This window comes from Carassius auratus, chromosome 1, assembly GCF_003368295.1.
Source record: "Carassius auratus strain Wakin chromosome 1, ASM336829v1, whole genome shotgun sequence".
NCBI classification, from domain to species: Eukaryota; Metazoa; Chordata; class Actinopteri; order Cypriniformes; family Cyprinidae; genus Carassius; species Carassius auratus.
The window spans coordinates 34047757-34063628 of NC_039243.1; the positions used below are offsets into that span (position 1 = coordinate 34047757).

At 35.9% G+C, this 15872-nt stretch overlaps 1 protein-coding gene across 4 annotated transcripts; it reads right to left on the reverse strand.

Annotated features, from left to right (window-relative positions):
• Positions 1 to 11407: 11407 nt before the first annotated feature.
• On the reverse strand, positions 11408 to 15671 carry LOC113108543 (G patch domain and ankyrin repeat-containing protein 1-like). 4 transcript variants are annotated; one of them, XM_026271758.1, is made up of 5 exons: positions 15569 to 15671; positions 14341 to 14579; positions 13114 to 13373; positions 12160 to 12275; positions 11408 to 12074 (listed from the first exon to the last, which is right to left on the reverse strand). In XM_026271758.1, exons 2-5 carry the CDS (start codon positions 14528 to 14530, stop codon positions 11624 to 11626), a joined length of 1017 nt encoding a protein of 338 aa, XP_026127543.1. In that variant the 5' UTR covers positions 14531 to 14579; positions 15569 to 15671; the 3' UTR covers positions 11408 to 11623. The 4 variants fall into 4 exon arrangements, with proteins under 4 accessions (XP_026127543.1, XP_026127517.1, XP_026127526.1 ...); XM_026271732.1 differs by having other exon boundaries at positions 13114 to 13376; XM_026271741.1 differs by having other exon boundaries at positions 13114 to 13376; positions 14341 to 14532; positions 15569 to 15650.
• Between the last annotated feature and the right edge of the window lie 201 nt (positions 15672 to 15872).

A 15872-nucleotide genomic window follows, 5' to 3' on the forward strand; every position in this document is an offset into this window, starting at 1 on the left:
GCGCGGTCACAGGATCTGTGCTTCGAGATCATTGCACGTCTGCTCAGCGATGCGTGGAAGTTTGTTCTACTATAATTATATTTTATTAGCGTTTGGCAAATCAAATTAGAGCCACTTCCAAATTTTGAGTGTATGGTGAAAAAGACAGCATTTTCATGACTTTTGCATGCAATTATTAAAGAATGATACAGTAAAATAAAATGAAAATCACCACAGTGGTACACATAGAGGATTGGGGACACATAGAACAAGAGTCTGGTGGAGATTTAAGATTTTGTTCTTGATTTTGGCATGCAAATATTAAAGAATGAAACAGAGAAAAGACATTTAATCAGTTTGTTTTTTTCCACATAAGCAGGAAACACCACACAAGAGCAGGTACAGATTGAAAGATCACATATGCACTTATAAAAAAAAAAAACATGAATCCAACCGATATAGAATAATGTTAACTGTAAGCAGAAAAGTAAACAGTTGTACAAAAAATATTCAAAATTATACATTAATTCAGCAAAAGAAAAAGTACACAGCCAAAAATAAAAAATAAATAAAATAAAAACTTAATTATAATAACATAAACGGTGAAAACTTAAATAGAAGGCCGTGGATATGAATATGAATACTAATTTGAATAAATATGACAACAGAAGGAGGATTTACTAAAAGAAGAAGAATGTAGCACCTTGAACACGCTCACATATTAATCTACAACACCGTGAATAGACGCAGAATGAACTTAAAGTGCAGATACCGTGACCACACTACTATGAAGCACAGATACCGTGACTGACAGCACCATGAAGCAAGACATTACCAGAAATTCAGTAATCTACAAAAAAAAAAAAAAAAATAGGCTTTAACATGAGGCTTTAACATGAACCAATAAAGTTTAAACCACTTTCTTCACTTTAAGTCCCCTATCCATCTGAGTGTTTGTAACACCAAAGTATAAGAATCATTTAGCCAACAAAATCTAGGCTCTTGAGAAAACAGATCCCCAAACAATACTTGTAGGACTTTAACAACCTTTCTGTATTTAAACTTCTTAAAAATAAAGCCATTTTAACAACACCCTTTTGGTATTTGTAAAGTGACAAAGTGATAAAAAAAAAGTGAAAAAGTTAGGTGACAAAGAGTCAAATATGGTGACCCATACTCAGAATTCATGCTCTGCATTTAACACATCCAAAAAACTGTGAACACACACCCAGAGCAGTGGGCAGCCATTCATGCTAACGCGCCCAGGGAAAGATGCAATACTATAAATAAATATTTAATTTAAAAACTGCGCCAAAGAAAATTACCACTACTTGCTGTTGTTACTAAATATCAAGTTTTTTATGTTTATAACTATAGCCTCTGAAAAAGACCATGCATACCTATTCAATCATAACTTTAACTGCAGTCTGTAAGGCCTTTTCAAATATATGGTCAACTGCATGTGCATCATAGACTTAACTTGGCAATTTTTGCATAATGCATTCAATGAGCTGGTGTGCATTTTGAAACTATGTTTTAAAAGACAGAAATGTCTAGTTATTTAACATTTAAAGTAATATTTTGCTGATATACACAAATATACACAATGGCCAAGCCATAGCTAATAACAACAACAGTCCCGCCGTTGGCACATTAAACTAAATAAATAAAAAAAGCCCTATAAATGATATCTGAAAAGAGAGAAAAAAAGTGTATGATGAGACGTGCACATTGATTCTGGTGTTTCGGATATAACGTTAACCAATAGGCCAAGTTACGTAAATGTACCCCGGCTGGGTATATTATATCCTAAATATTGCACATTACTCTAACGTTTGCTACATTAACTTACATACAGAAAAAAAGGGTATGTCGTGTTCAACTCTGCATTCACTTGATCTCCCATTTTCTCCTCCCATTGTTGGGGTAACATAAAAGTATAGGTTTAACGCAGGTCATATATTTAATAGTTTGAGATAGCAAGCATTTAATTGTGACAGAAATGCACCTATTTTTTCGGATATACTAACGAAACACTTATCGATAAAGAAATAGTATTTAACCTAACACATGTGCTTCTAGTCTGGGAAAATAAGTCTGCTTAGAAACATTGCCACAGTGTCTAATAACTCATGTCTGATGAATCATGGCCTTCTGATGAGGGAGGCTGTGTAAAGAGTCCACCCTAACCTCAGTCGCTACACAGTAGCATTGATAATAAATACATTCTGACTGGAGAACAGGTATATCTTCAAGTTTCTACTCCAGACTGTACCTACTGTATGCATCACATGATTCTGTATCATATCACAGTATTACTGTACTAACTGTACTATACAAAAATGGGTAGTGCTGTGAAGTATATTTAAAGGAATGCTCTTGTGATGCTACAGTACTGTGTACAGTTTGAAAGTACAGTATGTGAAAAAGAACCTAACCAATGACATCTTGTGGTGGCATTTTCTACAGAATGGTTGGACGACCTCCTCAAGGTGGAAGGGAACGGCTCTTCACTAAATAACAAGAGCTTGCCATCACTGAAATGGTGCGAGAAAATAATGCAGTCCGACATCGTGAGTTGCAACAACGCATAATTGCAAATAGAAATGTATTCAACAATATCAGCAGGGTCAGCATTTCTACACTAAGTCTTCAGAATGAAGCAGCTGTACAGAGAGCCTTTTGAGAGGAACAGTGTCAGTATAAGTGACTCTTTATTAAAGACAATATAAAGCAGCGATTATATATTCGTAAGTAGGTCTCACATGAATTGATTGTGCAATTTAGGGATACAGATATACAATGTAGGCAACTTATGGCAAGAGTGTGACATATGGAAGGCAGACAGGGCCAAAAGTCTTTAAACACTAAAGGCGAGAAATTAAACTTAAACTGTAGTTTCCCATATTTTTAGTGAAACTGTATCATGAACAGTGTTGGGGGTAACGAGTTACAAAGTAACAGATTACAATAACTATATAACTTTTTTGGGTAACGAAGTAAAGTAACGCATTACACAAATAATATTAGTAACTACACTACTTTTCTAGACTAAAGGAACACGCTTTCCTGCTAAAGGGAAAATTACGAGTAATTTTACGATCATTCGTTATTGTTTGACGTGTGTTTCCCAACATTGCACGTAAAGCAATCGCAGTCGCTCTCCGTTTGTCAAGTGCTGAAATGTCATCTTATAGACGGTTTCATGGGGCGCACACGCCTGGCCCTAAGTTAACTTCCGGTCTGTGTTGTGTATATGGGTCTGGCTGCGGTGCCGTCTGCAAACACAGTTAAAGTCAAGGTGATGAGTAGAATGAAGTTGGGCTCAGGTGGTTGTGATGTGGCATGTGTTTCCCATACATTTATTTATTTTTGGAGACTCGCCACAATTTTAAAACTAAGCGATTTTCCAAAAGGCTTTGTTGAATAAACATGAGCACGTACTGCACGTTTAATAATAATAATAATAATTCCTTACATTTATATGTTTAAATATCAAAATGAGACACAGGTGTTTATATATCACTGTATTTCTGAAGGAAGACTTGCATGTTATATGTCTGAAAAAGCAGCGTTTGTGAACCCAGCGCTGCTTTGTTTACAGCTGTTACCGGGGAAACCTCTATTTCTCGCGCTTTAAAGCATCTCGATTAACATTTCTTCCATGTTTTATTTTTAATAGCAAATCTGTTTTGTTTACCAAAAAATAAAGTTTGCTTACTTTTCAATATTTAAAAGAAAATCTAAATGAATGTTTTATGCCTAAATTTGATAAACAGAAAAATGTAAATACACAACAGAATTTCTGAGGGGGGCAAAAAAATTCATGAGGCTATTTTAAGAAAAATTGAATAAATGAAGTTGTTCTTATGCATTTAAATAATTACACATGCTAAAAAAATCAAACACATGGTGAAGAAAAAATAAAACAATTCATAAAAACTTTTAATAAATTGCTGTGTAAATGTGTAAGTGTTATGATTTAAATTAATTAGACATGCTTTTTGATTAATACAATTAAATGTAACCATTAAAAAGTGAAAAAAATGGATCCAGAAAAATTTAAAAAAATAAAAAAAATTTAAAAAAAAATTTAAAAAGTAAAGTAATAAGTAGTGAAGTTACTTTTTAAATGCAGTAACTAGTAAAGCAATCTCATTACAATTTACAGAAGTAACTAGTAACTAAATACATTTTTTGAGTAACTACCCCAACACTGATCATGAATGTATTTGCATCATGAAATTACAAAAATGACTGCAAGTGATATGAGGTCTGTTGCAATAGTCCTACGTTTTTAGGGTTTTAAAGTGGTCTTAGATGATAGATTAAAATAAGAACAGAGAGAATGCATTAAAATTAATAATAAAAGTAATTTATTATTGTGATAAATTCAACCTTATAAGTCAAGAACACTGAATGTGGTAAACATTTATTAAGAGAATGAATGGAACTTTTAATATTCATGCATTTCTGAGAACAAACAGAGTTTATCTCAGAATCAGTGTGTAGAAGCACAGCATGAGAAAGGAAGCCATCAGATTCAGGAAACTGGAACTCAGGAAACTTGACGATGATTCTTTAGATTCTTCAGGTAAGCTTTAGACAGACAGAGAAAATTCAGATCAGCAGGTTTGTTTTAGATGAGCTCAGTTTATCACAAGTTAGTATTGCATACAATCAGACAATCTTTACTGCTCTCTCTCTCTCTCTCTTACCTGACAAGGCTGCTGCAGTCAGAAGAACTGTTAAAGTGAGAATGCACCAAGGTGATCTTTATGTAATCATAATTATTATTCTTATCAGTTGTGATATTCTTAACTGTGAAAACTTCAGTGGGTGATATTAGTGCATCTATTTCCTCTGAACTACACCCGTAATCTTCAAGACTGATCACAGAACAAGAAGTGATGCTGAAAACAGTCCCAGTGCCTTTATCTGCACTTGCATCTTCAGTTACATCTTTAAATTCCAGTTTTGCTGGAAAAAAACTCACAAAACGTACTTTCTCTCCAATGTTGGTTATATATTGCTTGTCTGTGCCAGAGTACACTGTACGACATTCCTTGTGGTCTGTGAGATTCATGGCATCTGTCAGCAGGAAGAAAAGAGATTTGAAAGGAAACTCGTCTCTGTAAGTTGATCTGCTCCTGCCGTGGTTCTGAACAAACTTCTTGAATGTTTTACGAAATTCAGAAGAAGCTTCAACATAGCTCTTCAGTGCAGTCATGTGCTCCGGTGTACTCCCAGGAATGTCCTTTTCGCATTTTTCATTTTCCCACATAGTTTTAAAATCCTTATTGTTGTTGAGCTCTGTCTGCAGCAGACCTCCACTCTTTGTGACCATTTGCAGCATCTCTTTCCGACAGTTGTAGAACGAGTAATCAGCAGCTTCAGGAAACAAGCCCATGTGTGTCACTACTGCAGTTATCTGCACCACAGTCTGAAAACACAATTAAGAATCAGCAGAAACTTTAAAGAGAAAATAATAAATCAAAGACTCTAAACTTCACAAATTCCTTAAGTTGAACTTACAGTGTACAAGAGCAGCAGGAGAAATGCATGGAACCTCAAGCTTCCCATTGTTTTAGTTGGTGTATGGACACAGGTCTGGACAAAGACATTAACATGGACAAAACCAGATTGGTGAAGACATGCTACCAAATATATATATATATAATCCTTTTCAGCACAAATGGAGCACAACATAGCACAGCACAACTGCATGAAGCACTACAAATCTTGATATCTTTAAAATACATGTTGTTCATGATGTATTTAATTTTCTTAGAAGCATTTGCCTGAAACAAGTGGCTGAAAACTATAACTGAAAAAGGCAGCACTTACCGTCTCAAGATGTCTGGTAATTTTTTTTAGGGTCCGTTAAGCGAGAAGAAACCAAATGATCAGAACCGCAGTGTGTTCACAGACTGACCAAAAAAAATAAACAATTACAGGAAAGCTTTATGCCAAGCCCTGACATTTCCTTCCTGAATCTGGAATGAGCAAAGCCAGACAGCAAAATAATCTTATGGTAGAACATTTTTAAAAAGAAGAAAACTGAAACATTAAGAATGTTTGGCAACTATTTTAAATGAGGTAATTGTAATCCATGTGCAGAGATTCATTATGTTCCAGTTTTTGTATTATTTGTCGCTAATTTACTGTTGTAAAGCTCAGAAATTCAGTGGTCAATGCAAAAATGTGACGGGTTTATTGGAATTTTGAGATGTTTACCCATGAGATGGGTTCACATATTATGTTTGATATAATCTTGTACTACTTCCCATGACCATCAAGCTCAAAAATGCATTATTTAATCACTTTTTTTTTTTAAAGTATGACTCATGTACTCAGAGCTTGGATGAAGAGCTGATTTTTCTAATGTTGTAAAGTGCAAACCTGCAAAACTGTGCCACTGTTAACTGATATTATAATAAAGACTATGGAAACACTACATTTTATTTGTGTGTAATCTCACATAATCAGAGTAGCTTCCCATCAACAACTTAATGTCAAAATACTACTTCAGAGAGAGTTCAGTTTTGTTGGCCAGCATGGAAAGCGTGGTTCCACGTGGTTCACTCAGAATGGTCAATGGTATAATGTCCTACATGAATGCAATCAGATTTACAGTCATGTGTGTTATTTTTTTAATAGTCTCAAGGCGAATGGTCTCAATCTTACAAAGTAGACTAAAAGATCTTGTGTTTGATTAGGATTGGAGCTGAACTTTGCAGGACGGTCGATCGCCAGGAGCTGGGTTGGGGACCCCAGTATAGCTTATATAATTCCTTATCTTAATATCTAAATTATTGCTCTTTAGTTTCTTTGTTTGTATTGTGTGCACACTATGCAGCGCACCCTAGATGTGCATAAGGGCTTTGCATACAGAAAGCTTTTTTCCCCTAATGATTTCGATCTTATTTTCATGTATGTATTTCGTAAGAATACAAATAGTTAACAGAATAAACATGTTTTAATTGTATAATGTGCACTAAAGATTTTTTTCAAGATATTGTTTTTGCAGCTAAATTATACAGTCAGCTAGTTTAATTTAAAATCTTATATATTTTTTTTCAAACCTTGTTTTTCCTGTAATGAAGAAGTGAGTATTTAGTGGATTGTGTTTAACAAAGGTTTTTTAAAACCCTTGATAATGAAAGCTCTAAAACAGAAAATTGCAATAACCGTGACTATTTCTAGACAATTAATCATCAGCCAAATCTGTGTAAGAAAATAGATGTGTGGTCTGAGATCATGAGAACGGTATGAATTGCATGAGTCTCACGCAAAATGCATGAGAGAGAGAGAGTTGGCAGTCCTCTAAACAAACAAACAGGAAGTGACCAAATGACATTGCTTTTGCTAATTATCTTTAATGTTACAATGTTAATTATCATTAAAGATAATTACCAAAGGAATGTCATTTGGTCACTTCCTGTCATTTGGCGTGAGACTCATGCACAGATGGTGCCATGTGTGATCATGTTGATCTTAAAGGAACACTCCGACTTTTTGGGACTTTAGCTTATTCACAGTATCCCCCGGAGTAAGATAAGTCCATACATACCTTTTTCATTTCTGTGCGTTCTGTAAGTGTTATTAGACACACCCACCATTAGCCTAGCTTAGCACAAAGACTGGATGTAAATGGATAATGGTAGCATAGTAATCCCAATAAGTGACAAAATAATGCAAACATTTTCCTATTTACATGTTGTGATATGTATAGTCACAGCGTGTACAAATAACAAGGCTATATGAGACAGAGATCATTTTTAATCGTATAAATACTGGGAACTATATTCTCACTAGGCGTAGGAGCGCAGCTAGCGCAACTTGGGCTACTTGGCTACTTGGCGGAGTGATTAGTGCAGCACACGAGACCGTAACCAAAACAAACGTGACTAACTAGCTAGACGTGAATCGTGATCATGGCTGACTTTGAGGAAATTGTCAGACTCAGAGGAATTTTACTGTGTATCAAAACAAGATCCAGAACCATATAGTTTTGAGCCAGAATACACAGACGAGGAGTTACAAACTTTGGAAGCTGTAAGACAAGATGTCGAAGGGAGAATCAGAACGAACACGGACTGGTGCTGTAAATGTGGTACATGCCAACCAATGCCGACAGAACCGAGTGCCTTTGTTGTAATGAATGGGACCGGGTATTGCCATCAATGTCAGGGCTTGATGACTATCAAAATATTTGCGTCACTACCACAGAAGATTTCTCTGCCCTAATACACCCGGCAGTTGCCATTTTTTTTCCCATTGTGACAAGATCAACTGGAAGAAACGCCCCATGCCGCCCCATGCCTAATGGTCAGCTGTCCACCAAGTAAGTGATTTTGTTATGATGATCACGAGCAGTGTTTTCATGACAACACAATAATAACAATAAAGGGGATACACGGAGCCCCTATTCACGTAATAGTGTCACTACTAAGGTTATATTACATTAGCATGGCACTATTACAGTATGGCTAATGCTAGTCATCTCAAAACATAATGGAAAACTTACCGCAGCAACAGGTGATCCAATTTTTCCTGTCTTTATTATCGATGGGATGCTGTATCCTTTAGCACACGTTTCATGGTCCGTGTGGCAACTTGCATTTTTTCAAAATAGTCGTCTACAGTAAAATGTTCGAGCAAACGAAATACTTCGTGATGACAGCAGTCACTGTAAGACAGTTAGCAACTGTGTTTGATTGTCCGAATAAGCAACGGTAACTACGGGGGCGGGGCTTACCGATAGGTAATTACTTTGAGTGGGCGACATCATGCATTGGCAAACTGAATTTCTGGTCTGTGGCATCCATAGACAGTTTTTACAAAAAAACTGCCTATTTTTAGCCTATTTTTACAAAAACTGTTTCTACGGGGCCATAATGTAACATATAAGGTAATGGAGCCCTTTATACATTGTCATGTTATCTTTAAAAAGAAATAATGGACAAACGGAGTCTTTAAACGCCTCAGATGTAAAGTTATTCGCTGTCAAAGTGACGCCAAAATGAATGGGAGTCAATGGGAATGCTAACGCAAGTGAAGTTCTGCTAAAAGATGACAGCGCGCGGCCGACTTCAACTTCCGGTCGACTTGCCGCCTGGTGGCATCGCATCACTGGCGTTGCTTGCCGAAGAAGTTGAAAATTGTTCAAATGCAGGCGTCAGCCAATCAGATTGCCTATGTAAATAACCTAGTTCAGTTGTTAACCAATCGCGTCCATGGATCACGGGAAAAGCGATGTGATTTGCCAGCGTCACTTTGACAAGCCTCGGACGCTGACGGAACAAGCGCTTTTGGTATGTTTGGCATGCCATAGAGCTTTATGAGAAATAGAAACTTAAACTTTAAATTAAAATTTCTAATCTTCAGTTTCATGTCTTGTGTAACATCATCACTAGCACACATAAATCAGACTCGCTCACTCAGTCACAACACTTCTCGAGGTGAACTCGTTTAGTCTCACAGAGGGGAATCCCGCGAGATACGGGAAGTGCTTAGAGAAATTACTACAGTCAAGGTGAAGACGGGTTTAGGATTTGAAAACATTCACAAACTAGTGCCGTGATTCAAACCCATTACTAAAACTTACTGGACATTAAGCAATGGGGGAATGCAATCCTACAGTCGAAGAACAGGTCAAACTGAAGAAAGATCAGAATAAAGCGGAGCAGACGCGCACGGATGTGGCTCCTTGTTTGTGCGGTTACGATTGCTTTGTTTGTTTCCAAGCCTGTGAATGTCCTGGATGCTCTGATTGTCCCGGATGTGATTTTTCTGGATGCTGTGATTGTTCTGGATGTGATTTTCCTGGATGCTGTGATTGTGCTGAATTGTGTGAGCCTCTGTGTTCTGGATGCTGTGATTGTTTCTCATGTTGCTGCGAGTGTCTGGGATCAATTTTGGGATGTTTTTGTTCGGCAAGTAACATTTATAATCACATTTCTTTCAAACATTCTCTAACAAAGGGCTGTTTTCTTAATTGGACGATTGAAAAACTTTAATGCATTTTTATTTCTATAAAATCATAATGTGTCTAAAATGCTAAAATGTCTAAAAAAAGTCACAAGAGATGTTACTTTTTATTCTGTTACTACTAATATACAGATATTACTCATGTATCTTTCAGGGCATGTAGGATTCCTGAATAAATGGATTTCTAAGGATACAACAGAAGTCAGAAGAGGATACAGCTCCTGTGAAAAACATCTGATACAAAGCCAACAAACAAACACTGAGAGAACTTCATGGAATGATTATTAAACTTCACAAAGATATATTGTTATCTGTGCATTTATAAAAATTCAGATGTAAAATACACAATAAAAAAATCCAACAAAAACTAAACTTCTTCTGCAGTAATATCTTTAAATACTTGAGAGTGAAGAGAAACTAAAATGAATCTGCATAACAACAAGTCTCTCAAGATTGCTGATCGTTTGATGATGTGGTTTGAAAAATTAAATCAGTTCTTGTTTCTTTTGGAGGATGTTAATCTAAACCAGATTTTCAGTTTGTTGACATTAGACTTTATGCTCTTCACTTCTATTCATGAGATCCTCTGAGCTCGTGAGAGTAGATGAACTCTTACCCAGAACAGATCAACTCTCAGCTTTCGTTTTAGTCTCATCTTTCATCTTCATGCTGCTCTCAACCACACATGCTGAAACACCCGCGTGAGGTTAACCCTTGAAGACCTAGAACAGATTTGGGGCATGTGAAGCGCCTGTACTTTTCTCTCTTTCAGGCCTATTCTAGCAGACAGCATCAAACATACATCTTTATAAACGAGAACTTAAAGTTTCAGTCTTGCTAATTTAAAGTCAAAGTTTTGCTTTTGTTTTCTCTAAGAATGAAAGAACTTGCAAGAATTGTATGAATGACGCAAGCAACAGTTGGGTGTTTTTTTTTACTGTTTACTCAAACAGAAACTCCTGAAGGTTTGAATTTTTTTTTTTTTTGGAATAAGTTTGCATTATTCTGCTTATATCATGATCATTTGCCATTTCCCATTGACAAGTTAAGTTAATAGGCAAAAATACATTGTATGGGTAAAAATACAATAAAAAATACACTTTTTTTGTCAAAAATCATTATGACATTACATAAAGATCATGTTCCATGAAGATATTTTATAAATTTCCTAATTTAAATATATCAAAACTTCATTTTTAAGTCTTCAGGAACTTTAAGTAAATTTTCTCAATATTTTTTTCAGATTCCAGATTTTTAAACGGTTGTATCTCGGCCAAACATCATCCTGTCCTAACAAACCATACATCAATGTTAAGATTATTTCTTCAGATGGTGTATACATCTCAATTTAGAAAAAACAAATGACTCTTAAGATTAACGATTTTATCTTATATTCAATATATATCCAAAATGCATGTAAAATTGAGACTGATGACATCAAATGACAAAAAAAATGTTTAATGATATTTTCTAAACTAATTATATACACTCACAACCCACTGACAGCTTTTTTTTTTTTAAATAATGTTTCATCCAGTTCGTGTTAACAGTTGTTTCGTCTTCTATATGAGATGTCTTCAAGCAGTCTTTCATGACTGAATGTAATTTGTTTCTTTCAAATGAATTGTATCTGAATCTGAAGTTCATCGGATCAGAAGTCGTAGTTAAAGGAAGTTCGGTAGTCTCTTTCCCATCTCTGGTCTCGCTCTTCTTTCCTCTTGAGTTCTTTAGCGCTGAGCGTCGCTCTTTTCTCCTGTCTCAGTCTCTTCTCTTTATGGATGTGTTGCACAGCCTGAAGATCTCTGGGCTGGAAGTGTGTGACTTTGGGCTGCGGGGTCTCTCCGTACCCCAGGCCCGCCTGATCTCTCTTCAGGATCGTGCTGACTGGGTTCTTGCGGCCCGAGTGGGCGGGGCCTAGGCCGGAGGCGGGGTTCCAGCCCAGGCGGAGCATCATTTTATAGCTGGTGCTGGAGGAGGGCAGGCAGTACTGGGGCGTGGCCGGGGGGCGGAGCTTACTGAACTGATGCAGCGTGGACCTGGAGTGTGTTTCAGTGCTGTCTGTGTAACACACCGCACACACATCACACCACTGAGAAGCAGCACTGTGGAAACACACACACACACACATTGTCATTCTCAGATCTGTTCATATTACAGTAGACATCTGGACACCGAGACACCACTGACCTCTCCGTATGGTTTGTAGTTGGTATGTTTGGTGCGTCCGAGATCACAAACTGCTCCAGTTCTCTCACTACATCCTGGTGACCCGCCTGCAGAGCCAGATCCCGAGCATCTCTGCCCTGAGAGAGAACAGGATGGAGATACAAAAGAAAGGAAATGACAAATCGGGACCAACATCCTAATACAGGAACCGTGTTTCGACAGGACTGTGTGCTTTCCGCTTTCCAGGAGGAGTATTATTTTAGTGAAAAGATGTTCTGAATAACTGCGCTTGTGTGGTGTGTTCACATTCTCTCTGATATCCGTTCAGTGGCACAGGAGGGCTTCGTAAAGCTAAAACTGTTACTCAATCACAAAATGTAAATGTAAGAAATGTTAGAGTTGAGAGATTAAAAATATGAACTGAATATAAAGGACAATTTTTTTTGTAGTATTATCATTTAATCCATTATTATTCATATATATTATCATCTCCATAGAATGTATTGTGGATTCCTGTTATTGGTTTAATTGTGCCCTGGAGCACAAAACCAGTCATAAGGGTCAATTTTGTATTTTGTGAAAACAAATTCGATTTATGCATCATCTGAAAGCTGAATAAATCATCTCTCCATTGATGCATGGTTTGTTCGGAGGACAATATTTGTCTGAGATACAACTATTAGAAAATCTGGAATCTGAGGTTGCAAAAAAATCTAAATATTGAGAAAATCATCTTTAAAGTTGTTCAGATGAAGTTCTTAGCAATGAATATTACTAATCAAAAATTCTGTTTTGATATATTTACAGTAGGACATTTACTAATTTTCTTCATGGAACATGATCTTTGCTTAATATCCTTATGATTTTTATCATAAAAGAAAAATCAGTAATTTTGACCCATACAATGTATTTGGCTATTGCTATAAATATCCCCCAGAGACTCTAGACCTGTGTGAGGATCTGTGAGTTACACACCTGTCTGTCCACCACTCCCACCCAAGCAGCTCCGTGACGCAGGAGCAAACCAACGGCCTCCGTCTGTCCTGCTTTACTCGCACACATCACAGCCGTCCAGAAGAAATCATCACGGAAGTTAACGTCACATCCTCGCCGCAGGAGCTCCTTCAGGCCCTGAGTGTCTCCGTCCTGAGCACATCGCAGGAGTCTGTGTCCGTCTCGCTCCGAGCTGCTCACCGCTTCAGCACCACTGCCTTCTCTTCTTCTTCTCCGTTTGGCTCCTCGTGTCAAGAGATAACGGTGTTATAAACTAATCTCTGAACGAATGCGATCACTAAGATAACTAAACACTATTCTCATTTGCTCAAGAGATTGTTAATGAATGTTGAGCTGACTCTGTTTAACAGTGGAAATGCATGCAATTCAATGCAATTTATTTGAGGAACATAATTTAAACAAATACATCTGTAGCCAAATCTCAAACAGAAAAAGCATCCAAAAATAATTTCATTAGGCATCGTAACAAAACCTGTATTGCTTTCTTTTATCTTCCATTGTACAACTTTCTTCCAAATATTAGATTTTGTGTTTCAGAATTCAGGTTTGATTCATTTGAGATGTTCTGAGGGTTATAATGAAGTGACAAGAGCAATGCCTCGGTTTAAGATTGTATTTCATTAATCTGGAAACTTTTTTGAGCTTTGTGGCATTTCTTAAGTAATTTTCAATATATATCAAATATTTCTAATGTTCATATTTAGTTTGCATGTTTGGTACATTTTATTCCATTTTTTTTTTGGTTGGCTGTTGTTTGTTCTAAAAATGTATGTATATGTTTATATAACATTTCATAATTAAAAATGATCATTCTGATATTAATATCTGACATTTATTTGGACCTAAACAATCAAAACTTTCATTCTTTAAACACTGAGAACAGTTTGTATCATTTAATTTATTAACTTAAACTTCATTTTTAATTAATTATTATAAAGAATTCCTTAATGACTTGCAGTGGCACAGTAGCATAGATACTAACATATAGATTTCTTTTTAATATTATAGTTACATTTTATGTTTTTTTATGATTTGGTAGAATCTTAATTAATTTGAATATATATATTTGTTAATTAATATTTTTAAGACATGATCTTTATTTATACATATATATTTAAAAGTTTTTAGTTTGTTTTGATTGTTTGGATCATTGATTTACTTATTATGTTTCCATGTCTTTATCTCTACCTGCTCCTCGTCTGGCTGCTTCTCCTTCTTTGGTCTTTTCTCCGTGGCTCTCTCGAAGCAGGCTTTGGTAAAAGTCTCTGGCCTCTTGTCCAGTAATAGTCTGTCGTTCTTCTCTCGTTGTCTCTGTCCAGCGCTTCTCCTCTTCTTTGGCTCTGGTGAAGTAGACTGGGTTGTTCATCTTGAACTCCATCTCTGCTAAAGAAGAGATCTCTGAGAGATGCTAGAGCATGACCATCAAACTAAAACCAAGAGAAGGAACAAACACAAGCTTTATAAGACTGACAGATCTCATTTCCCAGCCTGGGTGCATTAACCGCTTAAAATAGTTTTAAACATTGGTCATCTAATTTATTCTGCTAGTCAGTCAGATGTGCTGATCAAGAGTTTGGGGTCAGTAAGATTTGTAAACATAAAAGGCTGAAATTATTTGATTCGACATATACAGAAAAATCAGTAATATTGTAAAATATTTTTACTATTTAAAATAACTGTTTTCTGTGTGAATCTCTGTTAAAGTGTGATTTATTTCTTTGATTTGCAGCTGTATTTTCAGCATTATTACTGCAGTCTTCAGTGTCACATGATTTTCAGAAATCAGAATAATATGATGATTTACTATGTTTTGCTGCTTCAAAAAAAAATTTGGAACCTGTGATACTTTTTTTTCAGGATTCTTTGATGAATAAAGAAAAAAAAAAGAATAATAAAATAAATAAAATATAAACATTTTATTTTAAAAAATCATTTCTAACAGTGTATATCTCTATTATCAATTTGTATAAATTCTACACACCCTTGCTGAATAAAATCATTAAATATAATAATTTATGACACTGAAGGCTGGAGTAAAGATGCTTAAAATAATTTTTTTTTTTATCACAGAAATAAATTACACTTTAACAGAGATTTACACAGAAAACAGCTGTTTAAATAGTAACAATAATTCACAATATTACTGTTTTCTTTTCAAATAAATGCAGCCTTGATGAGCAGAGGACAAAAAAAAATTAACAGCAGTTTTGTAAAAACCTAAACTGTTCTAAAAAATAATATAAAATTCTGACTAGTAAACAGCGTTAGCTTTAGCATTAGCATCTCACAAACCACAGGGATGTACAATATATAAAAACAGCCTTAAAAAACATGTGTAGTTACATCAGATCAGTCTGAAAGGAACATAATATGTGATGTTTCAATTATTTCATTGTATTGAATTTAAGAGCGATACCTGCGAGAGTGGATCCAGGAAAAAAAGACGCAAAGGACCAAATAAAAACAGACGTAAACGTCGTCGTCTTCTTCTTCCTCGGATGTCGGTAGGCGCACATGATCTACTGCTGCCACCCAGCGGCAAACAGCGCGAACAATACGAGACAACCACGCCCCCTGATGAGTTGTTTTAACCCTGTCCTGACAGTCATAATAAACAAACTCCTGTGTACTGCGATTTTGTGGTGAAGTAAAAACTACGAAAAATATGTAATTTCTAAGTGCAAAAATATTTACCAATAATAAGATTTAAAGTATTTTGT